Source organism: Drosophila erecta, unplaced genomic scaffold (assembly GCF_003286155.1).
Source record: "Drosophila erecta strain 14021-0224.00,06,07 unplaced genomic scaffold, DereRS2 tig00000021-arrow-pilon, whole genome shotgun sequence".
In the NCBI taxonomy this organism is placed as follows: domain Eukaryota; kingdom Metazoa; phylum Arthropoda; class Insecta; order Diptera; family Drosophilidae; genus Drosophila; species Drosophila erecta.
The window spans coordinates 1,526,434-1,552,422 of record NW_020825198.1 but is presented as its reverse complement, the minus strand read 5'-3'; the positions used below and the strand labels follow the sequence as shown (position 1 = coordinate 1,552,422).

Below are 25,989 nucleotides of genomic sequence, written 5' to 3'. Positions count from 1 at the left end.
TGAGGATAGGAAAAATTCTAAGCAATATGCGACAATATTTAGTTTGAAAATATTTCGCAGTATCGGTGGTGGTGCTATTATTTTTTTAGCAACTGGTTCACATAACCAATACCAATAAGCAATAATATAATATGAATAATTTAACAATACATATTTCAAATAGCAATACTTGCGCCAGGTTGTATAATATGTAAAATTATGGTTACAATGGCGGCTAAGGTAAAAAGATTAATAAATTGCCAATTAAATGTCAGTCAATAGCAACGATCCAAATCCCCGCTGAAATGGTAGGAGTCTGGTGACGAAAACATCGGTTGCTCAAAATTTAAGAAAATTCCAATCTTAAGAATCTTACATAACTGGAAGATATTAAGTATAACTTCAATCTTTTATTTAATAAATAGGAAAATATTTTACTAGACAGGGATTGCAAACTAAGTTGGTTTTTTTAATAAAAAATATGTGATTACAAGGAGTGTACCTGCTTTTAAAATCATACATTAATTTCGTTATTTAATTAACATTAACAATTGAAGGTAAACATTGCATTTAGTATATTTTTGAATCAAAATACCAAAATATTCCATAAGCTACGGTCACTCTGCAGATAAAGAATCAAAACAAAAGACGAAAAAATAGAATTTTTATTTTATGAGCATGCGAATGGGCAAATGTTGGATTAAGTAAATAATTGTTCGTTGGTTTTGCAACCAAATCAACATGAAGCTGTACAAGCTGAACACGCACACGCGTGGCTGCAACAAGTCCTACGGTAAGCAAATGTGCATATTGCGCAAATATTACGTTACACGGATATTTCCGCACAGATGCGGACTTGGTGATGAACCTGAAGGATCATCCCAACGCCAATGTGGGCGATGTCGTAGAAATCTATGCCCCAGACGAGGAGAACGGCACCCACCTGCTGCTCCAAATCACCGAGTTCAATGGGAGCTGTGGCCGGGATGTTATCAGCATCGAATCGGGCATCGCCAACGCCTTTAAGATGCGTCCTTACTCTAATGTGGTGATGCGCATAGTAAAACCGGCGGATGTGGCCCTGGACTCGATAGAGATTACCTTCAAGGACCAGTACATGGGTCGCTCGGAAATGTGGCGCCTAAAGACCTATCTGGTAAGCAATGAGACATTTTTCTGACCAGGATATACTCTTACCGTACAACTCCTCCCTCAGACGGACACCTGTGTGTATGTGAACAAGAAGATCGACTACAACGACATGCAGATTCGGTGCCAGGTGTACGAGATGTGGTCACAGGGCGAGCGCGTGGCCAGCGGCGTCATTACAGAGGAAACCAAGATTGTCTTCCGCAGTAGCACTTCGATGGTGTACCTCTTCCTGCAGATGTCCTCCGAGATGTGGGACTTTGACATACATGGTGATCTGTACTTTGAAAAGGCAGTCAATGGGTTCCTAACCGAGCTATTTCAAAAGTGGCGGAAATTGAGCTGTAACCACGAGGTGACCATAGTGCTTTTCTCCCGCACCTTCTACGCGGCCAAGAGCCTGGACGAGTTTCCCGAGCATATGCGCGACTGCCTGCAGCAGGACTACAAGGGTCGCTTCTACGAAGACTTCTACCGCGTGGCCATCCAGAACGAGCGATGTGATGATTGGTGTACTGTTCTAGGCCAGCTCCGGAAGCTATTCACCTCCTACCAGGTCACTTAACCCTTTCATAAGTTATTCTTCCATAAAAGCTTACTATGCCATTTACAGGCCACAGTACTGCGCTATCACGAGCGGGAGAACATGGATATTCCTACGGCCACAAATTCTTCAGCCACTCAGGGTAACTTTTTGGAGGTGCTGAACATTTCGCTGAACACTTTCGAAAAGCATTATCTGGATAGAACGTTCGACCGCACCGGACAGCTTTCCGTGGTTATAACCCCAGGAGTGGGTGTCTTTTCCGTGGATCGAGAGCTAACCAATATCACGAAGCAACGCATCATCGACAATGGCGTGGGTAGCGATCTGGTCTGCGTGGGAGAGCAGCCACTGCATGCGGTGCCGCTACTTAAATTCCACAACAAAGACACCACGTTGACCTCCGCCGATGACTACTCGCTGCCCCACTGGATAAACTTAAGCTTCTACTCCACCAACAAGAAGATTGCGTACTCCAGCTTTATACCACGGATCAAGCTGCCTCTGTTTGGATCCCAGTCAACGCTCCACGATGGAGTAGCCGAAGGGGAAGGCGATGAGAACGAGCGCAACTTTCTGAGCTGCAATCAGTCAGAGTATAAGCACAACTCGCTCTTTGATTACGATGCGTATGATGAACAGATCTTCCAGCCACTTCCCGCTCAGAGTACTTGGTAGGCTTGTACTACAAAATAACATAATTACCTTTCTTAAGCAATGTTTTATTTTCCTAGCTCCCTGCAGCGTGTAGTGCGGGCGAAGAAGACATCGGTTCCCAGTCTAGAGACCTATGCTTATAGGAACAACGACTGGGAGAACCTCACGCCAACTCAAATCCCGGCTATGCGGCGCAAGATGTCCGATCCCGACATTCATCACGGCACCTCTGCAATGCTGGCTGCCTTGGTAAGATATACTACTACTGCTCCCATTGTAATTTTAATTGTTTTTATGTGATTATAGCAACCGGATACAACAAACCTCTCGGAGTCACTGGCCTCCGAGAAGAACTCACGCAGGACCATCGTGAGCATTGCCCCCATAGTGCGTCCGGGTCGCGCCCTGATCAACCCCTTTGATCCCTCGCATGTGACCATAAAGCTGACCTCCAATCGCCGCCGCTGGACGCACATTTTCCCGAAAGGCCCAACCGGTGTACTCATACAGCAGCATCATTATCAAGCGGTTCCCGCAAAACCCACACAGGCGGGTCAGCAGAGACCACTGCAGCAGATCCAGAGCATCTGCCAGAGCAACAACAACAACGACCAGGAGGATTACGGCTGCGAAAATGGAGAGCAGTACGACCGAGTGTCCAGCCATTCGCTGATCAGCAAGTCAGCCTCCTCGCACAGCTTTGTGATGGGTGATGATAAGAATGATTGTGAGTACCAGTAAGTGAAGTTGGACCTCCTAGACTAGTATTCTTGTGTACATGCAGTCTTTAAGCGGCGTCAAAACTCGCTGATGAACCCCCTGCCCGCCAATGTGCCCAACCTGACGGCCACCCAGGCGAAGTCTTACCTCTGGGGAGCCACCGGGGAGCAAGAATGGACACCAGCAATTACAACGGGTAAGCGTTAGTCAAACAGTTTTCGGTTATTGTTTTAGAGATCGTATCGTGGGGCAAATAATACGAGATGCACTTCAAGTACTCGGTGTATATGCAAATCCCAGTCAGTTTGGCTTGGTTCTCCCGCGAAAATGTATCTCCAGTTTCTGCTCGCGCTGTTTATGTCGCGCTACCATATGGGGGCCACAGAAAACTTTGCGCGTCCCAATGAACTGGCTCTGTTTCTGAACAGGATTGGCCGCGTGCATCGCTTGCATGCCATCACTATAGTGCACAGTCTAGGATCTGTTGATCCCAGCTATCTGGACGCCCTGCATTGTGGCCTGATGTGCAACAGCAGCAATCACTTCTACTTGCTGCCACAGATGACGGCCACCGACAAGGATTCCACGCATGCACGCTTCGGCAGCCTTCAGCATGAGAAGGCAATTTATTTGGTTTTCGCCAGGAACTCCAAGGATGCAGTGGTACAATTGCAGGCCGAAAAGGCCAGAGGAAGGCGTTACACAAAGACTATGTTCCTGCTCAAGAAGCAGGAGTCGCAAAAAGACATAAAATACTTCTTTGAGCTCCTTTGGAAACTGCAGTTCCGGAGCGCTTTGGTTGTTGTGGCCGCAAAATATTTTTACCGAATGGATCCATATCCCACTATAAGGGTGATACGCATGCGAAGATTATCCACCTATGATCCGGATCACATTTTTCCACCTCCTAACCGAAAGAATCTTAGAGGCTACAGAATACGATTACCCGTTCAGCAGGATGTGCCCAATACTTTTTGGTACAAGAATCGCAGGACGAAGGCCTTGGAACTGGCAGGATTGGGCGGAATATTGATCAACAATCTGATGAAGCACCTGAACGTGACCATGGATTTGTTTAGTTTTGAAGTTAATGGTTCTAGATTGCTGAATATGGCTGCTCTTACGGATTTGATTGTAGAAGGCAAGGTGGAGCTGAGTCCGCATTTGTACACCACACTGCAAGCAAACAGCAAAGTGGACTACTCATATCCAACGCAGGTGGCACCGCGCTGCTTCATGATCCCATTGAACAATGAAATTTCGAGGAGCCTCTATGTGTTCCTGCCATTTACTTTACCCCTGTGGCTGTGCCTGCTGATTGCCCTGCTTGTGGTGCACTTCCTGTATGTGCGCCGCCTGATGCCAGACGGACATTTCTGGGCCATACTGGGAGTGCCAGGTGCTGACCCAGTCAGATATGGGAGCTGCAAGCCGGGCAGGAGTCTCTGCAACTTTTTGATCCTCGGTGGCATTTTCATCCTTGTGCAAACGTACAGCACCAAACTTACTTCTTTTCTGACCGTAACTCTTATCCGAAGACCAGTCGGAAGCTTGGATGAGCTGTTACTGCTGCCGTATCGCATCCTAGTACTGCCCACGGATGCGTACGCCATAGTGGGCTCCCTGGGTCATGCGGAGCAGTTTAGAACACAGTTCAGCTTCACGGATGCCGAGAACTTCAGCCACAAGAGAATCTCTATGGATGCGGATTACATTTACCCCATTAGTACTATTCGGTGGCGTTTCTTCGATATGCAGCAGCGCTTTCTGAGGAAGAAGCGCTTCTATTTCTCCACGATTTGCCATGGCTCCTTTCCATATCAGTACCAGCTCAGGGTAGACTCACACCTCAAGGATGCCCTCCATCGTTTCCTGCTTCATGTTCAGCAAGCCGGGCTGCATGACCTTTGGCTGGAAACGTGCCATCGAAAGGCTCATCGCATGGGCTATCTCAAGGACTTCTCCACACTGGCGGAGCTGGAGGAGAAACTGCGGCTCCGTCCACTGGCGCTTAATCTGCTGATGCCCGCCTTCAGTCTGTTTCTGTGCGGACTGTTGGGCAGCGGAATCGCCTTCCTGGTGGAGATACGCCACAGCTTCGGGTGCAGACAAAAGCCACCGCCCATTAACCGCAACCCCCGGGAATAATGCATTCGAAGTAGCTCATCCTAACCAGAAACCCTTCTCGAAATAGAAACGATACTAAGTCTTAACTAATTTAACGTATGATTCACATTATTCCCCTCCACCCACACAACGCCACGAATGAAACTTAATCGGATCTAACCATCGAATCGAAATTTGCAACCCATCATAAACGTATTCCATCGAATCCCATCCATCGATTAGTCAAGCATCTGAGGCCGATCGTCGAGGGCGAGCATCATCATCTGGGCGGCCTGGAGGCACTAAGGGCTATAGACTCGCCCCCCGATGCGGAGGCGGGCAGCGGAAGAGGAAAGATCATCATAGGTTTGGACAAAAACAAATTCACCACTTTTGAACTCTGTACAAAGCATTAGCGATGCATCCAAACACAAGCACACATAAACACAACTGCAACCACACACGAAACACGACTAGATACACTTGGTTTCTCGAGATCCTTGAATTAGTAATTTGGCTTTATTGTAGTCATAGTCTAGAAAGCTTTTTGAATTGCTGCTTTGAAAAGAAAGTACTTGCTGAGCTTACCTAGTATCATCAAAGATTAACTACGAATTTCAACGAATACATAAACTTATTTTCCTATAAGCAACAATTTTTTAAAACCTGCAGGAAGTATTAAAACAAAAGGCAGTAGGAATTATACAATTTGAATTAGCATTACTTTAAATCAGCTTTCTTTAATGATTTTATATATGGATATAACTTTAGGGATAACAACCACATGACAGTTGTTCGATAGCATCATATTTGCCTGTGGGCGACCCTCATCCAAGTCAGTAGATTACCTTTGCTTTGCACTCATCCGCTTAAACCCCTGAAGCCTAGTCACCTAGTCACTGCACCAGAAACCCTCGCATGTAGTTACCCATCCACTCTAATTATAGCTTAATTCGTAGTTGGTAGAACTCCACCCAAAACTGCACAACCCAGAAACCCAAACCACGCACGGACTCACCCATCGGGAGGTGGCTGGAATCCTCTATTTGGTAGAACGCACGGAGATGGGAGCATGTTGACCACTAGAGCATTTACAGCATGTTGTCGTTGTGTAGTTTTGTAGCGTTAGCATGCTTGCCACGCCCACATGCCCACCGCCCACTGTATTTCGTACGCACACCTTCCACACGCTAACCCATCCGTTGGTGACAGCTCTCGTCCCGGACTGGAGTCCTCGCTCCTCCTTGGTTATGATTTCCGTAGACCTTCTAGCTTGAGCGATTTTGATTTACATACCTGTACCGGCGTTGGCTTCCTCTCTGCTCTGATCCCCTACATTCTTCCCGAGAGTCCTGCTAATCCCTGGTGGATCCGTTTGCAGGCGTCGATTGGAAGTCGCTTACGATCCCCGCCTGTCTGCCCATCACCACGGATTACTTCCCGGACAAGCGTTCGCTGAACAACGACTATGTGATATCGGATTACACTCTGCTGCCCGATGATGTGAATCACGATTATGCCCAGAGTAGAGCCGTTTACCGGAAACCCCTGTCCACGGAGGAGGTGTGCAAGGAGATCGTGTCGCAGCGCTTGGCTCAGGGCTTCCAGCTAATCGTGGTTGATGAGAAGCCTCCGATTGCGGGCGCTTGCTCCTCGGGATCCGCAGTGCTGCCGGTGAAGCCTCCGTGCGAGACCAACAAGGAGTACCTGCTCTCCATTGGCCGCATCTTTCACAAGATCTCGCTGAGCGGCTCGGTGATCACAGTCACAGGTTACAGACCCAGGTGAGTTGGAGCCGGTTCGCTATTTTGAATTCCATTTCACTAGTTGCCTCTCTTAGACACCCGTATCCGCCGATAAACGTGGACTACCGATACCGTTTTCATGCCCCACAGCACGAGACCTACGAAATCTCCGGCGTGAACTTCACCACCGAGAAGCTGGAGAACTTCAACTGGAACCACATGGACCTGTACATCTGCACGCGTGGCGATGTGGATTACCCACTCATGGAGGTACATCCTGGCACACAGCTTCTAACTGCCAATCCTAACGCAACTTCTTATCGCAGAGCCTCAAGTACTGGCGCTACCGCATGTACCTGCTGCCCAGGGAGAACATTGTGAGCAAGATCGCCAGTTGTCAGCGATGCGACATATTCCCCGATGTGACTGCGGATAATACCCGGGAGCAGGTCGAGGACTTCGTCCGACTGATCGAGGCGGTCAGCAAGCTAAAGCGGCAGTATGCGCGCAAGGCGAGAGTAAGATAGAATCGATTCCTTGGCTTGGCTTTTGTGCATTCGTGATCCGTTGCGTTAATTCTGTAAATGCGTTCTGACTCCTAATTGACTAATCGTCCCGACAGCTGTCTTGAAGGCGGAGTAGTAGTGGATTTATTGGCCACTAATCTTTTCAGGCTTTATAGATGGGGATAATGACCATTAAAAAACCAGAAATATTTCATGATCAAGGAGCTTAAGTTTGTTAATTTGATCCTAAAGTTTGATGTTAACGTTTCTGTATATACGATTGACTTATAAAGAACTGTGTTATAAAGGTGAATCGTAAGTGCAGACACGAACTGGAAAGACCTTTAGTCTTGCTTAAATATTGGACAAGCATTTAGGGAGAAGACGCATAACCAATACTGTTGAACCAATTAACCTTGCATCATGAAGCCCGCTTTTAGTGCCCGTTGCCTCTTCCCTGATGTATCGAGTATCTCGCCTCACTTTTGCAGGACAGCCCCATCGCCCACATAACCAAGCGGAGACACAGTACCAGCATTATATCCAGGCCTCAGCCTAACCAGGTTATCTACTTAACTTATCTCAAAAATTAACGTTTTGTTTCATCCAAACTGCGCACTTTTGCCTAATTTCAAATCTTTATTACTTTCAAATGCGCACGTTCAAGTTCAATTAGTTTTGATTATTCCGAGAGAGCTGCTAATGGAAGGTGTTATCTAATACTTTTGTCTTTCTTTCAAATGTCTCTGTCTTCCCGCCACTCACTTTCGACCTGCCCCAATCCGCTCCGAATCTGAAAACGAACCCATCTCCTCAGGGACTCACGAACTCTCCGTTCCGGGAGCGAGTCGGCAGCAATCGACTGCCGGAGAAGCGACCCAGGTTTTTATATCGACTCCAAAAAATAGATCTAAGGCCCCTTATCTCCCTTGTACACAAACATACACGTCCACAAACCTCACATTTAAACACTGTACTCGCATTGCATAAATCAGGGACCGTAATGGTTGTTTAGCTTAGTTGTGTACACATATTGACTTAATTTGAGCTGGTAATGACTACACTTTCAAGTATTTCCCTCTTTCGAAGTAGAACTGCATTGCAAAGGGCTCAATATCATATGCTTGGATCTGCAGTTCTACCTGAAAGCTGTTCATAATGTACAAGTGCCATTCGATTGGCCACTGATTGGTTTATGTAGATAGATTGTTACTTGCGGTCCCTGGTATAAACTGCACGATTCGCTGGGGATTTGGTTGGTCGCTGGTCCTAGCTGGTCCTAGCTGCTTTGCTCCAGGGACGCCCAGGTTGCTGGGCTTGGGCTAATTGTATATATTGTTGCTGGCTTGTTGTTTAGTTACCCCTTTTTGTATTGTACTCGTAGTCCTGTTGATTTGTGCATCCCGTTCCTCAGAATTTGTTGGTTGGCTGTTTCATTTCCTTTGGTTTTGTTACGTACCTTTTATATAATTTAATTTGGTATTTGGCTTTCAGCAGCATGACACACCTAGAATCACAGAAAAGCATCATAACCAATTAAACTCACCGCAGCAAAGGTTTGTGCCACCCAGAGGGCCAGGCTACCGGATACCATCCGTCCTGGCTCCGTTTATTTACCACGACTCGACTAATCCCCTCACAATCTCATACCCAAAATCCCTAACCCCACCACACACAATTGGCCTGCTGATTCCTGTATCCCCAACCCAGATACAACACACAAGACCCAACATGGATAAGGCGCTGATGTGTTGATCTACATGAATGACCCGTCTAATCCATTTATTTCTGCTACTCTACATGACAGCATCAATGTGCGTCCCAAACTGGAAAACGGTCGCATTCCACGGATATTTCCTGCCACCGATGCAGCGGCAGCAGCAGGGATCGCCGCCAGAGATGATCAGGACGATGGGTGCGTATCGCGGTCAAGAGTAGTTCCCTCCAAGCTCTTCAGCATTTTCCTTTCAGTTTCCCAGTTGACATTAAGTTCAGCCCGAATGCCACGCTGCCCGAAATCTTTGAGGCCATGAAGCACCCAGTAAACGGAGTGGGCTTCTTCTCGCAGACGCAGTCGCTCCCCTCCTGCACCTTTGTGTCCTACGACGCACTGATGTGGCTGAAAACCCGCCTGAACAATGGACGACATCCTCTGGATCTGCTGGAGGCCATGCGCAAGTGCGTTTTTCGATTTTAGTATTCGAGTTTCGAGTAAATGTATTCAAATCTGTTTCCTGCAGGGAGCGTATGATCTGCCATGCCTCGGGGGATTGGAAGAAGCCCGTGGTGCCTGGCTTTGTCTTCTATTATGTGGTGCCGCAGGATAAAAACGCCAAAGGTGGTATGCTCTATATACTTAATTTTGATCAACAATTAAAAATGACTTTTAAAACGATACCGCTACCGCATCATTTAGATTACGCCCCGCCTTTGGATGACTACAGTGCCTTTGTAAACGAGTGGCTGGAGATCGAGTTTCAGGGATGTAGTTTTCTCTGGCACGATGAACCGTTGACCACTCCAGTGCCCAATTTCCTGAGGGAGTCGCCTGCTCCGCAATCCTGGACAGAAACCAGTAGCAACAGTTCGTATTAGTTATATTTTGAGGAAGAAGTAACCCAATAATTCGGAATTTCTAGAGCGGGTGTATCGCCAGTCGCACTTGGAGATCGATGTGAACCAGAAGAGCGATCGAATGGAGTGGGGACATGTCAAGCATCACACAGTGCTGCAGCCTAGATTCGCCTTTGAGATAGTGGTTGAGTGGGTCACCTCATCGGGTCCTATTGTGGCTGACTTGGTTGGTTTATACTTAATATCCTTGACTCCTTATTATATATATTGATGATTTACTCAGATTGGCGGCTGGATGCGCAAGGCGAATCAGTTCAATTTCCTGGTATCAGTGCCAGCTGATCCTATGGCTGAGCCTTTCACCAAGAAGTCAGATCCTCTTAGGGGACCCATTTTCATTCCGCTTTGCACTACATTCCTGCCCAATGGAGCTGCTCTTTTCGATGGTATCTCAAGATCTTTCCAGCTGTTCTAGCCTTCGTTATTGACTGTGAATTATGATTGCAGAATTCCCCGAGGAAAGCAGATCAGACAGAATGCTGTTCTTCCAGGAAGCCATTTTGGGCAAGTTTGGATTCCTGCCCTGCGTTTTGGAAAAGCAGTACAACGTTGGCAAAGATGTGAGTGAGCTAACCACAACTCGTACATTTTTCTTTACAATTTTACTTTTGCAGCTGCCCAAGGAGTACCAGTACGTGCACTGCACGGGCAACATGTTTGCCTTGATCCGCTGCGCTACAAACAATTACCAGGTGGAATCGCCAATCCTAAAGGAGACAAATGTCACGCGCTGCGTCTATGGGCACACTAACAACACGAACGTGCCCAAGAAAGTGGGATTCTTGTGGGCGTGGAACCACATGATTCCGAACAAAAAGTGGAAGGCACAGACCATAAACAACTCTGCGGACGGGGAGCTCTTTCAGCTGAAGATGCTAAAGGATTTCCGCGAGTTCTGCTCGAACAGCGATCAGCGCCTGTCCACTTTCTGGACCCAGTCCCAGGAATTGAAGCGCAGGGCCCAGAAATTCGAGAATAACAATAACAACACCGAGGAGATGAAGCTGAAGTAGACCTTATCGTGAAAAGAACAAGTTCTTCGCCTTCTGAATTGTACATAAACAATACATAGAATTAATATAAATTGGATCGAATAACTAATGTAAAAATATGTCTATGATTGTATTCAGCAACTTAATTTCCGTAATTATACCCCTCAAGAATACCTGGCATGTTTCTGGCGTAATTCTCTAAAAATTTGAATTGAAAGTTATAAATTCATATTTATAATTCAAAAAAATTAAAAAATGTCCCAAGGCTGAAGTTCAATACTCCATAACTCGCCTTATATCAATCGGATTTTGAAGTGGCATACCTCTAAATGTTTCTGGAGTAATTCTCTGAAAATCTGCATTCAAATTTAGAATTTTATTTTTTTTTAATTTTTTTCTAATTTTTCTGATGCTATGATGTGGTAGTTATTCAATTATGTCCCATGACTGAAGTTCCGAAGTCCATAACTCAACTTATCTTAATCGGAATTTGAAGTGGCATACCTTTAAATGTTTGTGGAGCAATTCTCTAAAAATCTGCATTCAAATTTAGAATTTTATTTTTTTCTAATTTTTCTGATGCTATGATGTGGTAGTTATTCAATTATGTCCCATGACTGAAGTTCCGAAGTCCATAACTCAACTTATCTTAATCGGAATTTGAAGTGGCATACCTCTAAATGTTTGTGGAGCAATTCTCTAAAAATCTGCATTCAAATTTAGAATTTTTTTTTTTTTTAATTTTTTTCTAATTTTTCTGATGCTATGATGTGGTAGTTATTCAATTATGTCCCATGACTGAAGTTCCAAAGTCCATAACTCAACTTATCTTAATCAGAATTTGAAGTGGCATACCTCTAAATGTTTGTGGAGCAATTCTCTAAAAATCTGCATTCAAATTTAGAATTTTATTTTTTTTTAATTTTTTTCTAATTTTTCTGATGCTATGATGTGGTAGTTATTCAATTATGTCCCAAGACTAAAGTTCCGAAATCCATAACTTAACTTATCTTAATCGGAATTTGAAGTGGCATACCTCTAAATGTTTGTGGAGCAATTCTCTAAAAATCTGCATTCAAATTTAGAATTTTATTTTTTTTTAATTTTTTTCTAATTTTTCTGATGCTATGATGTGGTAGTTATTTAATTATGTCCCGTAACTGAAGTTCCGAAATCCATAACTTAACTTATCTTAATCGGAATTTGCAGTGGCATACCTCTAAATGTTTGTGGAGCAATTCTCTAAAAATCTGCATTCAAATTTAGAATTTTATTTTTTTCTAATTTTTCTGATGCTATGATGTGGTAGTTATTTAATTATGTCCCGTGACTGAAGTTCCGAAATCCATAACTTAACTTATCTTAATCGGAATTTGCAGTGGCATACCTCTAAATGTTTGTGGAGCAATTCTCTAAAAATCTGCATTCAAATTTAGAATTTTATTTTTTTTAAATTTTTTTCTAATTTTTCTGATGCTATGATGTGGTAGTTATTCAATTATGTTTCATGACTGAAGTTCCGAAGTCCATTACTCAACTTATCTTAATCAGATTTTGTAGTGGCATACCTCTAAATGTTTCTGAAGCAATTCTCTAAAAATCGGCATTCAAATTTGCAAATTTATTTTTTTTAATTTTTTTTGGAATTTTTCTGATGTGATAATATTGTAGTAATTTAAAAAAATTAAAAAATGTCCAAAGACTGAACTTCTAAAGTCCATAACTCAACTTATCTTAATCGGATTTTGAAGTGGCATACCTCTAAATGTTTCTGAAGCAATTCTCTAAAAATCTGCATTCAAATTTGCCAATTTCTTTATACATATTTGCAAAAAACTTTTTGCACCAATTTCTACCGATATTCCAGAAAATGTTGAAATTTCTCGTTTGCACTTCCACTAGCTGAGTAACGGGTATCTGATAGTCGGGGAACTAGACTATAGCATTTTATTTTGTTTTTTTTTTTTTTAGAATTGACTGCTTTCTAAATTTCGGAATGCAGATTCAATCAAACTTCGCCTTCAATTGGTTTTGACTCTTACTAGGAATTGCATTTATTTATTGTAATAAAATCAACACGTACATAATTTTCAGGGGATAGAAATGTTGAATGGAAAGTCATTCGATAAGCTTAAGGGTCTTAAATGCTGCTAGGGGTCTGCGTCCAAGTCCGCCCTTGTGATAGGGCGAGTAGTCAATCAATATATGTAAGCACGCCCGGTTGGAGCAGTGGCTGTAGGTGGATCCTTGACTAAAGCTAACCTATTTGGCTCTCATCTTTAGGAGTACGTTTGCCCTTTGTTTTCTTCATTTGTGACGGCTTTGGTCGTGTGGTGTTATGGAGATATTAGCTGTAGTTTACGATGACCTGGTTACGGGTTACTGGTGCTCTTGATGGTGCTGCGTTGCTGTTGCTGTGGTTACACTGCTGGTGATTGTTGTTAAATGCTTTGGTATGCTGGCGGGCGCAATAGCGTTTATTCGTCATCCCTGAGGAACGTCGCCAACTGGTCGCGATCACGCTGTAGCCAGGCGGCGTTGAGGCGGATCGTCTCCACCGCCTGAGATACAGTACGCTCGCAGCCGGGGATTTGGTTGACCTGGAAGAACTCTTCCACCTCTTTGGCGCGCTCCTCAGACGCGAAGTTCTCGATGAGATACTTAATCAGACGGGAAAGTAAAAAGCCACCCTGAAACCACGAATTTATATATGTATAGTTTAACCTATAGAAACAAATGGTGGTCCACTCACCTGGTAGCGTTCCAGGAGCTGTTTGTTGTTCTCCTTAAAGAAGTCCCAAGCCATGTCACGGCCCTTGGGGTTGATGGCCACGGCGACAATTACAAACACAGAGTCCTGAGCTCTCACCTCACCCTAAAGATAGAAAACATTAATCAATATGCATACATTAATCAAAAAGTACACCCACCGACATGGCAAAGTCAATGACACGACGCAACAGCGTAACATCTCCGCAGCAACCCAGAGCTCGCGATATGCGGTCCTGCTCCTCATGCAAATCTGTGGCCCTGTACAGATTAAGCATCTCCTCGAAGATCTTTTCGTCGCCATCCTGCAGGACAGCCTTGTAGCAAGTGGTGCGCAGATCCGCCGGCAGCAACTCTGTACCGTTCACGTGGCTGCGGAAGCGGTGTTGCGCCTCTTCGATGGTATCGCTACTGCGGAAGGAGACCAAGCGTGTGAGCACCAGGCTCCTGAGCAAAGTGTCCAGGTGATTCTCCCCATCGCGTGGCTCCCAGCCAAGGCGGTAAGCCACCGGCTCGTACAGATTCCTTCCGAAGCGATGGAAGTCCTCCATAAGATCGGTGTGCGAGATAAGAATGTGCAGATTGGTTAGCGAGTTGGTGATAGCAGTCCACACCGTGTAGTTCGTCTCGTTTCTGTACGAATCTACCAGAGCCAGAACATCGGCAGTGCTTGCGTGACCCGCCTGCACCATGGCAAACATATCATCGATCAATCCCAGGCGATCTAGAGGCGGCAGCTCCATCTTTTCCACTGCAGGCATCAGCTGCTCCAACATTTCTTGCGAGTAGCGGGTGCGATAGTAACCCACTGTTCCCGGATTAATCTTGATCCAATCGTCCTCGTCGACATTGTCGAGGGTCACCTCCATCGAGGTCTTGTCCAGCAGGAAAGTCTTGGCGATGCCTGTGGGATTCTTAGCGGTGGACACCGAAATTGGCACCACCCAGAGGCAATTCTCGTCCGCCTGCGATCCATCGGCCGTGAACTTGCACTGCTTAAGGCGCAGCAGACGCTGGTTCTTGCTTGTTTGTTCTGACTCAACGCTAACCACTGGGAAGCCCTTGTGCTGTGTCCACGAGGACATCACCTCGCCCACGTTCTTTGAGCTGGCTTCTTGCAGAGCAGCCCACAAGTCCTCGGTGCAGGTGTTTCCATACTGATGACGAGTTAGATACAGATTCATGCCCTTTCTGAAGGTATCCTCGCCAATGTAGTCGTGCAGCATGCGAATCACCGAGGCACCCTTATTGTAGCTGATCTCATCGAAGATCTCGTCGATTTCGGACGGATGGCCGACGGGCACCTCGATGGGATGAGAGTTTTTCAGAGAGTCCAGCTCCAGGGCTCGCGTGTACATGTCTGTGACGAACTGCGTCCAGATGTCGTACTCTGGGAATAGGTGATGTACGCACAAGAACTCCACGAAAGAGGCATAGCCCTCGTTCAACCAAAGATGGGTCCACCACTCCATAGTTACCAGATTGCCTACAGTTAAATGAATTGATTAGCGATTTATGGGAACAAATTTAAGATAACTTTAGTTCTGAAATATTAAAGGTCATGATTTTAAACAGAATCCGGGGAATACTCAAAACTCATCTATTTAAAACATCAGAGTAAAGACATTGACACTAAAACCCTATTGGAGAATCGATTCCTAAGCTATCTGCATACCAAATTGAGTTTCAGGTGCGTCTGCGTCAGACGAGCTGAACTGAATACATTAGTGAATCAGAACTCATCTGGAAGAGTGTGTAAAGACTGCTGGTGAATTTTAAGACAATCCCACTGAGGGATCAGTGAGGGCAATCCCCCTATTCGTTGTTACCGGATATGGGAAGTAGTACTCACCGAACCACTGATGGGCAATCTCGTGACCCACTGTTAATGCAATCGACTGCTTGCGCATCAGCGAGGTGTTCTTGGGATCCACTAGCACGAAGGTCTCGCGGTATGTGACCAGGCCCCAGTTTTCCATGGCACCGGCAGAGAAGTCGGAGATGGCGATAAGGTCCATTTTGGGCAACGGATAGGCGATGTTGAAGTAGTCCTTGTAGTACGGCAGCACCTTGGTTGCCACCTCCAGGGCGAAGGTTCCCTGCTCGCGTTTGCCAACGGGCGTGAAAACCCTGACGAGGACGCCATCGTCGGACTTGCCCTCAACATAGTCGTACTCGCCCACTACGACGGCCACCAGGTAGGTGGACATGATGGGCGTGCGGTCGAAACGCACTCGTCGCAGACCACCTGGCAGAGAATCCTCCTTGATGACCGGCATGTTGGACAGAGCCACCCGATCCTTGGGCACCACCAGTGTGATATCGAAGGTGGCTTTGATGGCGGGCTCGTCCCAGCAGGGGAAGCAGCGTCGGGCATCGGTGGCCTCAAACTGGGTGACACCCGCATAGCGCTCATCGCCGTTCGGCCCGAAGTACTTGCTCCTGTAGAAGCCCTTCATCTTGTCGTTCAACTCGCCCGTGAAGGACATGTGCAGTACGCCCTGAGTTTCCGCTGGAATCTCTTGGGCAAACTCCAGGGTGGCCGTCTCATTTTCCGCGGAGTAGACTATCTTCTCCGGCTTCAGTTTGGTGCACTCGTAGTGGAGCTCCACCGAATCAAGAACAATGTCCAGGGCATTCAGGGTTATCTGGGTAGTGGGCTCCTTGACCTGCAGAATAATCGGTAACCGTTAGGTGAGCAACCCGAAACTTTGGGCCAAAAACCAGTCAGCATAAAAAGTTAGCCAAGTTGGCCGAGAAGAATGGCCAGAACAGTTACTTCAAGGTCGTAGAAATGCGGCTTTCTGGACTTTGTTGTAGGTTTCCGGCTTAAGCCAGGCGATCAATGCGTTCAAAACGAGTTTTTGGCGAAAATAATACACTACCCAAGCGAGGATCAGACCAACTAAACTTCTAGTATATGAACCAAACTAATGGTATCGTAATTCTTTCACCAGCATAATGAAATCTCCTCTAAACGCCAGCTTTAAAAATATTACCAATTTGCATAAGCTCGCAGCTTGGAAACACTTTTGTTGATTAATATGAATAACAATGGGTATGATGAATACGTTTGCTTTTCGTTGATATGTATCTTGAAAACTTAATTATAATTTAAAATATTTTAATTATGCTTATTTTTTGATAGTAGGACAGGGCATGGCAAGTGTTAGATACCCTTCTAAATAGAAATTAATATTTCGGTTTGATCTTAATCGTATTTTTTTATATTTTAGGTTCCTAATGTTATTTCTGTTAGCTTATAGATTCAGTTGAAAGCAAAGAGACCCTCTCATTTTTGTATTTGATTAGAAGTAGCAGCATTGTCCTCGGTTAGGTTAATCTTGGTTTAAGGGTATTTAAATTGCGACCTATGCGTTGATTATCATTTCCGCCGCTGACGTAAACGAAACGTAAACAAAATCCACCGTTATGAGCGGCGTTTGCAAAAAGAGATTGTCTCGAATAAATTTTCGCGGTACCCTCGAGTGCCGTGTTTAATTCGCCAGTCATTCCTTCTGCCGACAAAGAAATCGCACTTCCTAGTGGGTGTACTCATATCTATATCTATAGCTGCCCATCAGTCTGAGTGGTTTGCTTGCATGCAAATTGCAACATAAAGAGAAATGTTAACAAGGAGAATGTCGATCCGATCCAATCTGATCCGAAATATTTTTGCACACGTCAGAGGAAAAAGTTCACACAATGAGGCGCAGAAAATAACAATGCGGGAAAAGTGAAAGTGGCTGGAGCAGAGAGAAATGGAAAGAGACGGAGGATACAGTAGCAACTCCCTAACTGAAACCGTTAACTTGTTGAACACCAACACCGATAGCTTCCTACTTACATTGACTTGCACTATGGTCTTGCCCGTGAAGGTGAACTCCATGAGATTGGGCTGCAGGAGGAGCTCATAGTGTCTTGGCACCACATTGGTGGGCAGCCTCTCGAACTTTGCCTTCTGGGCCATCTTGCGCTCCTGCTCCAGTTGCTGCTCGTTGCTCAGTAACTGTGTGTGTGCCCGCCTGATCTGCTGATGGTTGCACCCTGGATGATGGCGATCCTGACCTGGAATCACGTCCGCTGATGTGTGAGCGAGAATGGCGCGATACTGACTGCACAAATCTCCCAGCAACGGAGCGTCACTGCACTTCAGGGGGGCTCCAAGCGAAGCGGAAGAGAAGTCCCTGTAGAACTGCTTTTGCACCTTCACGAATTGCTTTGACGAGATTAGCGCGTTGAGGTGGCCGCTTTCTGCTCGAAAAAGATGCTTTACTGAGGTGGTCTTATCTGCTTCTCCGCTGGGGTTCGGTTTCGGCTGCTCCGGGGGGTTAACTGGAGCTGTCCGATAATGGTTAGCAACGGTACGGGGGGAGCTGTTGTTATCGCCTGTCGTTTTTAGTAGCAACAAAGGTGTTCTCGGGGCGATTCTGGCGGGGAAGTAGCAACTCTGAGTATATCTGGCGGCTGGAAGTGGGAAGTGTCAAGAGCTGGTTAGCACTGGGAGAGAAGCGTGAATTGCACTGATAAGCGTTGTTATTTGATTAGCTATCGAGTTTGAGGGGCGGGGTATAGGGCAAGCGTTGGCAAACCTTCGCACAAATGCTGCTCGAAATCTGAATTTGCCTTGGCCAAGTCCAAGTTGAGTTTGCCCAGTTCTGCAAGTACAATTACTAGCAATTAATTACCGATTCCAGTTATACTCCCGATTTAATTTAGCGGAGAAAAAACGAACAATATGCGGCGGCAGCGAACAACACGCTTCGAGTGGCCCACTTGGAAAGTGGAACGACTGGAAGTGGGCCGCTAGACCCCCGATCAGCTGTTCCGCCGCCCACGCAACCCGCTAAATGCCAAGCTGCACTGACTGAAAACATTGTGTAATCACCGTTTTTTAACTTCCAAGCCTGCTTGGCCGTGCGAATACCACCTTTCAGTGCATTTTTGTACATGACTTTGAACCGAAAAAATTGGAAATGAAAATGAAAACACTAGCAGCAGCGCAACTCACAGCAGATAGTGTTTAAAATGTGGCACACTTACCAACACTGGCGGCTCGCTACCAGCCGTTACGTGTAGTTTGAAAATTATTGCTGTTATCCTGTATCTCTATAGCCAAATTTTTCGCTTGCTACAGTGTATTTACAACAGCAGATATGCTGTGTGATTTTTGGGGCATAAGCTACGTGTTTGGATTCCTAACGCAGTAGTTTTTCTTACTCATTAAATAAGCAGTATTTTTATGGCCGATAGATACTGCAAAGCCTCGTAATACATCGATATATTACACAATCATATCTATGATTTCCCGCCACTATGAATAACCACTTATCAAATCAAGTGATTTTTTTGTTAGTTAGTTTAAGAAAACTTATCGGATCGAAAGGTGGTATGCGGATTCTGCGGCGCGTTCTTTGAATCCCCCTTTCGCAAATTCGTAAAAACCGCGCGCTGTTCGCAACTTCCGTTCGCGCAAAACCCCTTCTAACTGGCCAGGCAACAGGATCTGCGGCCAGGCGCTTCCAATTCCCGCAACCTAACCCAAAAGCCAGGCGATTGTGCAATCGCAAGTGTCTACTGGCTATATAATCCGGTACCTGTAACCTGTACAATGATCCGGATCCGATTTGGAATGGATGTGCTGCTGGTCTTACTACTTGCCACATGCCTGCTCTCCCCTGCCCATGGAACGCCACTGGAGTGGGGTAAGAGCAGCATCCAGTGGGAAGAGTGGAGGAAAAGAACAGTTATCACGAGCAGGAGCACCTGCTGACCCTCTGGCAACCCTGAACCTCCATTCTGCAGTTGCTTTTTAGAATTAGAAATCAATTGGACATAAGGAATGCAGTATTATGTAATCGCTTGACAACAGTTGTAGCATATTCCCGCTATCAGCTGACTATCGGAACAATTTCAGTTTTATCTCCTTTATCCGAAGACGCACATTTGCTATACATACGTATTTTTCAACTGATAACTAATGGGCAAATTGGAATGCCAAATAGTTATTTCTCTTAGGCGTTCTGTTGGTGGTACGCTTTCCCCTGGAAGCACTTCTCTCACGCTCTCTATCACTCTATTTACTTGGGTTCAACGTGGCTGGCAAAAATCAACCGTAAACTTCCCAAAATGCGCACAGTTCTTCAAGTATCAACTTTCCAATCTGGAAATCCACTGACCATAAGGCGAAGGTGAAAATTTGAAATTGATTCAAACTCTACGAAGACACGAATTTAGTGCCCATGAATGGCAATTCGTTGCAAAGGAACATGGAGGAGTTGCACTGTACACAGCATTTGCCGCTACTCGAGCCGCCATGTGGCCGGTTGACTTTGTCACGTATGCCACACCACCGTGTTTGCCGGTTTGTTTAGACTGCTGGTGCTGCGATTTCTTAAGTTTCTTGAGCTCCATGTGTTTTGGCTTCGGTTTCATTTTCGAACGAAGAATTCGTAGCCCAGAGCTGCGAGCTGCGCGGTGTATAACTTAAAACCCGCTGGCGACTGTCGTGGAATTTTTGAATCATAATCCGAGGCGAAAGATCCATTTAATTCCCTTCTAATCGGGCGAGCACATTGTGCATGTGTAATAAGCCCAGAAGCATATTGAATGAGCGCTGGAAATCCAATCTGGTCAGAACACACAGCCCACGTGTGCACGGGAAACTTTTCACTTGATCGCTAAAAGATAATGCTAATGGGTGGAAATCGCGCCGTGACGCCAATGAGAGTCCATATCGAACTGGTATTTCAAGAGATACCAGCTATTTCATGAGCCATATTGTTGGCTGGTCAGGAGAACTACTGAACGTTCTTCTATCGCTCACTTCAAGTAGCCCATTGTAAACCGTAATCAGTTCAGTTGTCAGGTTATAGCGCACAAGGAGCAGGAACAGTATTCCCTGCCATTTCATACACTTCACAATTAATAATCACTGTCGTTGAGAATTTTCGTGGCATAACATTTCATACCAAGAAACGATAAGATGCTTATCACAGTTGAAGCAACTAAATTTGACACATATTTCACTTTGAAGCACACTATAATGGGAACTGCAACCGAATCCACATATTATTAATCTTGTTTTTCACATACATTTTAAATACGAGATTTGTAATCCACTTAATTATTATGCTGCCTCAGCACGAATGTATAGTTGCACTCAAGAAGTTCACTTAAACGTACCTGCATAATAGGAGGATGTATGTATGTTTTGAAGCCTTTAAGGAATATAGTGATAGCATGAATTAGTAGGTCCGATGGTTTGAACTCGGCAAAACGTTGGCACGAGTATTGTGGTATACGTCAAATCTAGCATTTTCTGCATCGATAAAAACGTTGACCTCAAATGAGAAGGTCGACGGAAAGGTTCGTTCGCAACTGCGATTCGAGTGGTAAATGCTGGCTAGGCTTTGTTTTTGCAGCTCTTTTTACAACCATCGATAATTGGCCAGGTTTTGAGAAATATATGCATGAATTATGAATGACCAATAACTATGTTTGTGGCTCTGCAACTAGGATTTTCTGATATGTTGTGCCATTATAGACCAAGATAACTTGTTTGCCTAACATCTAGGTGCCTCTGTTTTGTAAACTTTGTTTTGGTCTTTCGCTTTTCTCCCCGCGACAGTGACCTAGAAATGTTTTTTTGGTCATAAAACAAGGGCCAATGACCAGGTCGCCGCCGATGATGGATAATCGATCCGATCGATTGGTTATGGGGTTACGGCCTTTGTTTAAGGAACTGATACTTTCACAACACCTGCGACAACCACAACCAGAACCAATCCGATGCGGAACTGTTGCCATTTTGGATTCTGTTCCGCCAGCTGCAGTTTTCTCATTTCCGTAAGCGTTAAAGTTGGAAGCGGCGAGTCAGGATTGTTTGTTTTACTCGCTGGCATGGCCACGCCTCCAGAACGTTGGCAACAGGTGCTCTGAACCCGTTTGGGATTTGTCACTCGGGGGAGGGGGAGGGGAGGAGGTGCGGGCGAAGTCGGATTTTGAATCGGACCACCTCTTATCAAATCTGGCCCCCATTGTTTTGCACACCGAACTTGAGGTGGCCATGTTTTTGTATACAAATTTCAAGGTTGCTATTGATTAGGGATCTGATACTGCTATTAAATGCTTCGGGCTTCGGGTGTTTCAGTTTCAAGAGCTTGACTTATGCATGGCAATGCATCATGGCTAATAAAACGGCTTACATCTCCTTATTCATTATAGCCAGATATAAATTTATAACTCACACTCACATAACACTCCAAACAAAATCAGATATCAGAAATAGCCTTGAATGACATTATAGAAGATTTCCGAGTGATTACGGCTGACTGGGCAGGTCAAGAGATTGACGTTACGTATCAAGGGATTTCCCTCGGCTTTTGCAGGTTGACGTCTTCAGATCCTCGTCGCCTGTTGACTTATTTACAACCCCTTATCAGTCTAGACTCTAGACCTTAGACACATTTTAGGTTCTGATGGTTTAATGGGGGGCATTCGAATCTCCGAGGCGGGCGGCGCCGCATTAAGTAATCAATTAATATAAATAAAGCGCAGTTATTGGGCACTTATTCAGGCAACTGCCTGAATACTGTTGCAAAATTCAATTCGAGTCGCAGTTTCCACAAATGGCGAGGCTTGATTGGAATTCGCGACACTTTTGGCAACATTGATGACCGTCGACGGGGGCTCGACAATTTGGGCGTTTGCCTTTTGATTGAGCTTAATTTCCGCAAATATGGAAATTGGAAAAATTGGATGGATGCTATCTGGCGCGTTTGTCGACTCTGCAAGAAACCAGAAAGTAGTATTGATTTACACAAAGTTGTTAGATATATAGAACGAACATTCGATTATCCTTACATTATTAATGTTCTATATTACCAAGATCGATAAAACTAATTCAGCATAAACAAAGACCAAACATGGGCAATTATTGGAGACAGACCTTTTCTGATTCCTGACTAAACTCTAAATATCTTGAATTGCAGACTTTGCCGTCACGCTGAGGACGAAGATCCAGTTCATGGACAGTTCCTGGCAGACGATAGCCACCGCTGCCCACGAGTTTGACGAGCTGTCCGCTATAACCTTTGATGAGTCGGAGGAGCTGATCTACTTCAATGACATGAGGCACCAGAATGGCAGCATATTCTCCCTCAAAAGGGATCTCGTAGCTGCCAACCACGTGGTGGAGCAAAGGATCGCACGCACCGGAAACGAGTCAGTGGGAGGACTAGCCTACGACCCACTGACAATGAACCTCTTCTGGTCGGACATCGAGCAAAGAAAGATCTTCTTCGCCCCCATTGACGGCTCCGCAGCGCCCAAGGTTCTGGTGGACTTAAGCGCCGAGGGTGGTCGACCAGATGGCGTGGCCGTGGATGTGTGCCGCCGCAAGCTGTACTGGACGAACTCGAACGTCACGCATCCCACCGTGGAAAGGATCAATCTGGATGGCAACAATAGAACTGTGATCATCAACTCCACCATTGATATGCCGAGGGGCATCGTGGTGGATCAGCTGTCGGATCGCCTCTTTTGGATTGACGACCTGAAGGGCGTGTTCTTTGCCATAGAGAGCTCCAAGCTGGACGGTTCCGATCGGTTGGTGGTGCTGAAGGACAAGCATCACGAGCCCCTGAACCTGGCCGTGACCAACGATGCGATCTACTGGACGGATCGTACTACCAGGTCCGTCTGGAGTCACCCGAAAGTGCCGGTGATTAGGGTTACCACCACTAGCAAGCCAGTGGAGGAGGATTCCACAGATTCCACGGACTTTAAGGACCCGGAGCCGGTGAACGAGGACTGTCCGCTGGTGCGCGTTGCCAATCTCAGCGAGGAGGTGCGAGGAATTGTGGTCCGCACCGGTTTCTACCAGAGACTCCAGAAGGACCACCACTGCGCCAGCATTGTGCGCAAGGTGAAGGAGCGCGTGGATGCCCAAAACACGAAGTTCGAAGTACGGTCACTGCAGGACCAGAAGATGAAAATACTCCAAGACGAGCGATGCATGAACCACGGCGAATACAAGCCTGCCACGGATCTGTGCATCTGCCCGACAGGCTTCAAGGGATCCCGCTGCGAGATCCGCGAGTGCCACAACTACTGCGTCCACGGCACATGCCAAATGTCGGAGTCGGCCTACCCCAAGTGCTACTGCCAGCCGGGATTCACGGGCGAGCGCTGTGAGGTAAGCGTGTGCGCTGGACTGTGCCTTAATGGTGGTCACTGTCGGGCGTCCAAGGACGAGAAGGAAGCGCCCAGCTGCGAGTGTCCCGCCAAGTTTGGAGGAGCTCGATGCGAGCAGAACTCCACAGAAATCTGCACCCTTTTCTGCCGTCTGTTGAAACACGAGCCGGAGATGTATGTGCCCTTCGGCTGTCACAGCATGTAAGTTGGCTCTACTAATGAATGCCTAGCAAGCTCTAGCTAATTTTTCACATTTCCCACCCTGTCAGCTGTGAGGAACTGGCTCAAGACAATAGCACCAACATTGCTGTACCGCAGTACCAGCATTTGGAGGTGTGCCTTACGCCCAAAGTGTGGACAAGCAGCGTGATCATCATCCTTGTCATTGGCATCGTGTCTAGCCTGCTGCTAGTGGCTGTGATCGTTCACGGAATACGTCGCCTGTACAAACCCAAGCGCCCACGCATCAGGAAGACCTTTGTTGTTCGGAAGCAGGCCCGAACCAACTCGGCAGGAGATACTCCGCTTACCAACCGCCCACTGGCCACCGAGCAGTGTGAGATCACGATAGAGAACTGCTGCAACATGAACATCTGCGAAACTGTAAGGGTACCAACCATCTTTGTTCGGGGACATTGTCTAACTAGCATTACGTTGCATTTCGCAGCCCTGTTTCGACCCCAAGCTGGTGGAGCAGACGCTGTCCAAGTCCAGCTGCAAGGAGGACAAGAAGATACTCATCCACAACATGGAGGATGACCTGTACTAGAGCGCGGCAGACGGACAACAACCTGCCCCTCAAAACTGAACCTTGTGATAGTCGCCGTCGTCGAGTGCGGATTTGGTGTATTCGAGCTTGAAAAGCTGCTGCCCGCCCGACCCTCGACCCCGTTAGCCGCCAAGGTGCTCACCCAGGCAATCAGCAACTAGCAACCAACCAGCAACATGCACAGCAAAAGCAGCCTACAACTTAACACTCGCCTGGGACACTTAACACTCGCCAAACCAAACCATTTACTTAAGCCGAAGAAACATTTTTACTTAGCGATCTTGGGAGCGTGCTTCGGTCTCGTTAATTTATTCGTAGGATCATTTTACGCCAGAATTAGGATCTTAGCTCAAAGCTTCATCATAATTTTTACACCATTTTTGGATTTTGTAATTTTTACTCGGTTTTTACTTTGAATTCGTCACGTTGAAATGAAAGCAAGTCGCGCGACTGACATTAGGTTTTAAAACGGATTACGCACGGACACCAAGAGCCTGTAGATCTTAAGCGGTCACAAGAGCTTGTGATTGCGATCATTACACCCTTAGCTGTTGTAATTAACTCTTTCAAGTGCGTCATTGTTCAAGTTCCTGTTTCCCCATGTTGTGCAATTTTGATACTAGAGCATCGAAATCTCTTGCCTTATCGGATGATTAATTTCCAGAGCCATATCTAAATGTGCACTTAGTAAATTCAGGAAAATCGAACCAAAAACAGTGGGGAAAACTCTCACAGAAAGACCGAGAGTTGTATATATTAATGCATAGTTTAATTTTAGTCGTAGTCCTTAAGCAAAAGGTTGAATAAAAAGAAACTACATGCAGTTGTTTTTGAAAAATGGTTGCACTTGCTAGCATAATTGGTATTACTCACTCGAGTACGTCAGCTTTCCAACGAAAATACAAAATTTATATATATATATGTAGAACAAAATTGCAGCCAAAAATTTACATTTTTACATAGATATATGTAAAACTCCTTTTAATGACAACTTTATGATCGTCACGTACACAAAAGAATATAATTCTACAGGGTTACCGCGGGATTTTGTCGGCTGGCAGTGTGGCATCGCTTGCATAATTCAATATTACGCTCATTGTGGGTACTCCCATTTTAATATTTTTTATTTGAAATTCCATAATTTCATAATGTAATTGTTTTCGCATTTCTGTGATACATACAGCCCATTTTAAGCTGATTCGGAACTTAAACATAAATATTT

The 25,989-nt window shown here is 45.7% G+C and overlaps 4 protein-coding genes and 1 long non-coding RNA gene across 15 annotated transcripts; 3 read left to right on the top strand and 2 right to left on the bottom strand.

The window, feature by feature from the left end:
* The first annotated feature begins 586 nt into the window (after positions 1-586).
* Positions 587-11,211, top strand: LOC6545670 (GATOR complex protein DEPDC5). 10 transcript variants are annotated; one of them, XM_001971109.3, is made up of 21 exons: positions 587-772; positions 828-1,135; positions 1,196-1,684; positions 1,742-2,346; positions 2,407-2,578; positions 2,636-3,056; positions 3,114-3,245; positions 5,399-5,521; positions 6,537-6,939; positions 6,996-7,170; positions 7,227-7,418; positions 7,898-7,969; positions 8,224-8,288; positions 9,214-9,321; positions 9,378-9,584; positions 9,647-9,744; positions 9,823-9,990; positions 10,046-10,206; positions 10,264-10,426; positions 10,488-10,600; positions 10,655-11,211. In XM_001971109.3, the coding sequence occupies exons 1-21, from the start codon at positions 721-723 to the stop codon at positions 11,051-11,053; spliced, it is 4,626 nt and encodes a 1,541-aa protein (XP_001971145.2). In that variant the 5' UTR covers positions 587-720; the 3' UTR covers positions 11,054-11,211. The 10 variants fall into 10 exon arrangements, with proteins under 10 accessions (XP_001971145.2, XP_015013553.1, XP_015013549.1 ...); XM_015158067.2 differs by having other exon boundaries at positions 9,647-9,747; XM_015158063.2 differs by lacking the exon at positions 5,399-5,521.
* Positions 3,253-5,439, top strand: LOC26526756. The gene has a single exon (XM_015158853.2). It carries the CDS (start codon positions 3,377-3,379, stop codon positions 5,195-5,197), a length of 1,821 nt encoding a protein of 606 aa, XP_015014339.1. The 5' UTR covers positions 3,253-3,376; the 3' UTR covers positions 5,198-5,439.
* Positions 11,212-13,057: 1,846 nt separating the features above from the next.
* On the bottom strand, positions 13,058-18,883 carry LOC6545669 (puromycin-sensitive aminopeptidase). Of its 2 annotated transcripts, XM_001971108.3 has the most exons (7): positions 18,690-18,883; positions 18,394-18,459; positions 17,649-18,268; positions 15,654-16,470; positions 13,963-15,287; positions 13,785-13,907; positions 13,058-13,722 (listed from the first exon to the last, which is right to left on the bottom strand). In XM_001971108.3, exons 1-7 carry the CDS (start codon positions 18,751-18,753, stop codon positions 13,510-13,512), a joined length of 3,228 nt encoding a protein of 1,075 aa, XP_001971144.1. In that variant the 5' UTR covers positions 18,754-18,883; the 3' UTR covers positions 13,058-13,509. The 2 variants fall into 2 exon arrangements, with proteins under 2 accessions (XP_001971144.1, XP_015013621.1); XM_015158135.2 differs by lacking the exon at positions 18,394-18,459 and having other exon boundaries at positions 18,490-18,883.
* Positions 18,884-19,066: 183 nt separating this feature from the next.
* On the top strand, positions 19,067-25,595 carry LOC6545668 (protein cueball). The gene is made up of 4 exons (XM_001971107.3): positions 19,067-19,506; positions 22,795-24,199; positions 24,268-24,601; positions 24,666-25,595. The coding sequence occupies exons 1-4, from the start codon at positions 19,413-19,415 to the stop codon at positions 24,765-24,767; spliced, it is 1,935 nt and encodes a 644-aa protein (XP_001971143.1). The 5' UTR covers positions 19,067-19,412; the 3' UTR covers positions 24,768-25,595.
* On the bottom strand, positions 22,012-25,844 carry LOC113563963. The gene is made up of 2 exons (XR_003407734.1): positions 25,641-25,844; positions 22,012-22,590 (listed from the first exon to the last, which is right to left on the bottom strand). It is a non-coding gene; the product is annotated as an uncharacterized LOC113563963 (long non-coding RNA).
* Positions 25,845-25,989: the final 145 nt, after the last annotated feature.

What these genes read in the sequence shown, in the direction of transcription:
- LOC6545668 (XM_001971107.3), top strand. Translation starts at nt 19,413, where the DNA reads ATGATCCGGATCCGATTTGGAATGGATGTGCTGCTGGTCTTACTACTT. An exon ending in CCCTTCGGCTGTCACAGCAT is followed by an intron (nt 24,200 to 24,267) that starts GTAAGTTGGCTC and finishes CCACCCTGTCAG; the next exon opens with CTGTGAGGAACTGGCTCAAG. An exon ending in ACATGAACATCTGCGAAACT is followed by an intron (nt 24,602 to 24,665) that starts GTAAGGGTACCA and finishes TGCATTTCGCAG; the next exon opens with CCCTGTTTCGACCCCAAGCT.
- LOC26526756 (XM_015158853.2), top strand. Translation starts at nt 3,377, where the DNA reads ATGTATCTCCAGTTTCTGCTCGCGCTGTTTATGTCGCGCTACCATATG.
- LOC6545670 (XM_015158067.2), top strand. Translation starts at nt 721, where the DNA reads ATGAAGCTGTACAAGCTGAACACGCACACGCGTGGCTGCAACAAGTCC. An exon ending in GTCACAGGTTACAGACCCAG is followed by an intron (nt 6,940 to 6,995) that starts GTGAGTTGGAGC and finishes TGCCTCTCTTAG; the next exon opens with ACACCCGTATCCGCCGATAA. An exon ending in CCAGGCCTCAGCCTAACCAG is followed by an intron (nt 7,970 to 8,223) that starts GTTATCTACTTA and finishes CCATCTCCTCAG; the next exon opens with GGACTCACGAACTCTCCGTT.
- LOC6545669 (XM_001971108.3), bottom strand. Translation starts at nt 18,753, where the DNA reads ATGTACAAAAATGCACTGAAAGGTGGTATTCGCACGGCCAAGCAGGCT. An exon ending in GATTGCCCATCAGTGGTTCG is followed by an intron (nt 15,288 to 15,653) that starts GTGAGTACTACT and finishes ATTTAACTGTAG; the next exon opens with GCAATCTGGTAACTATGGAG. An exon ending in TCATTGACTTTGCCATGTCG is followed by an intron (nt 13,908 to 13,962) that starts GTGGGTGTACTT and finishes TTCTATCTTTAG; the next exon opens with GGTGAGGTGAGAGCTCAGGA.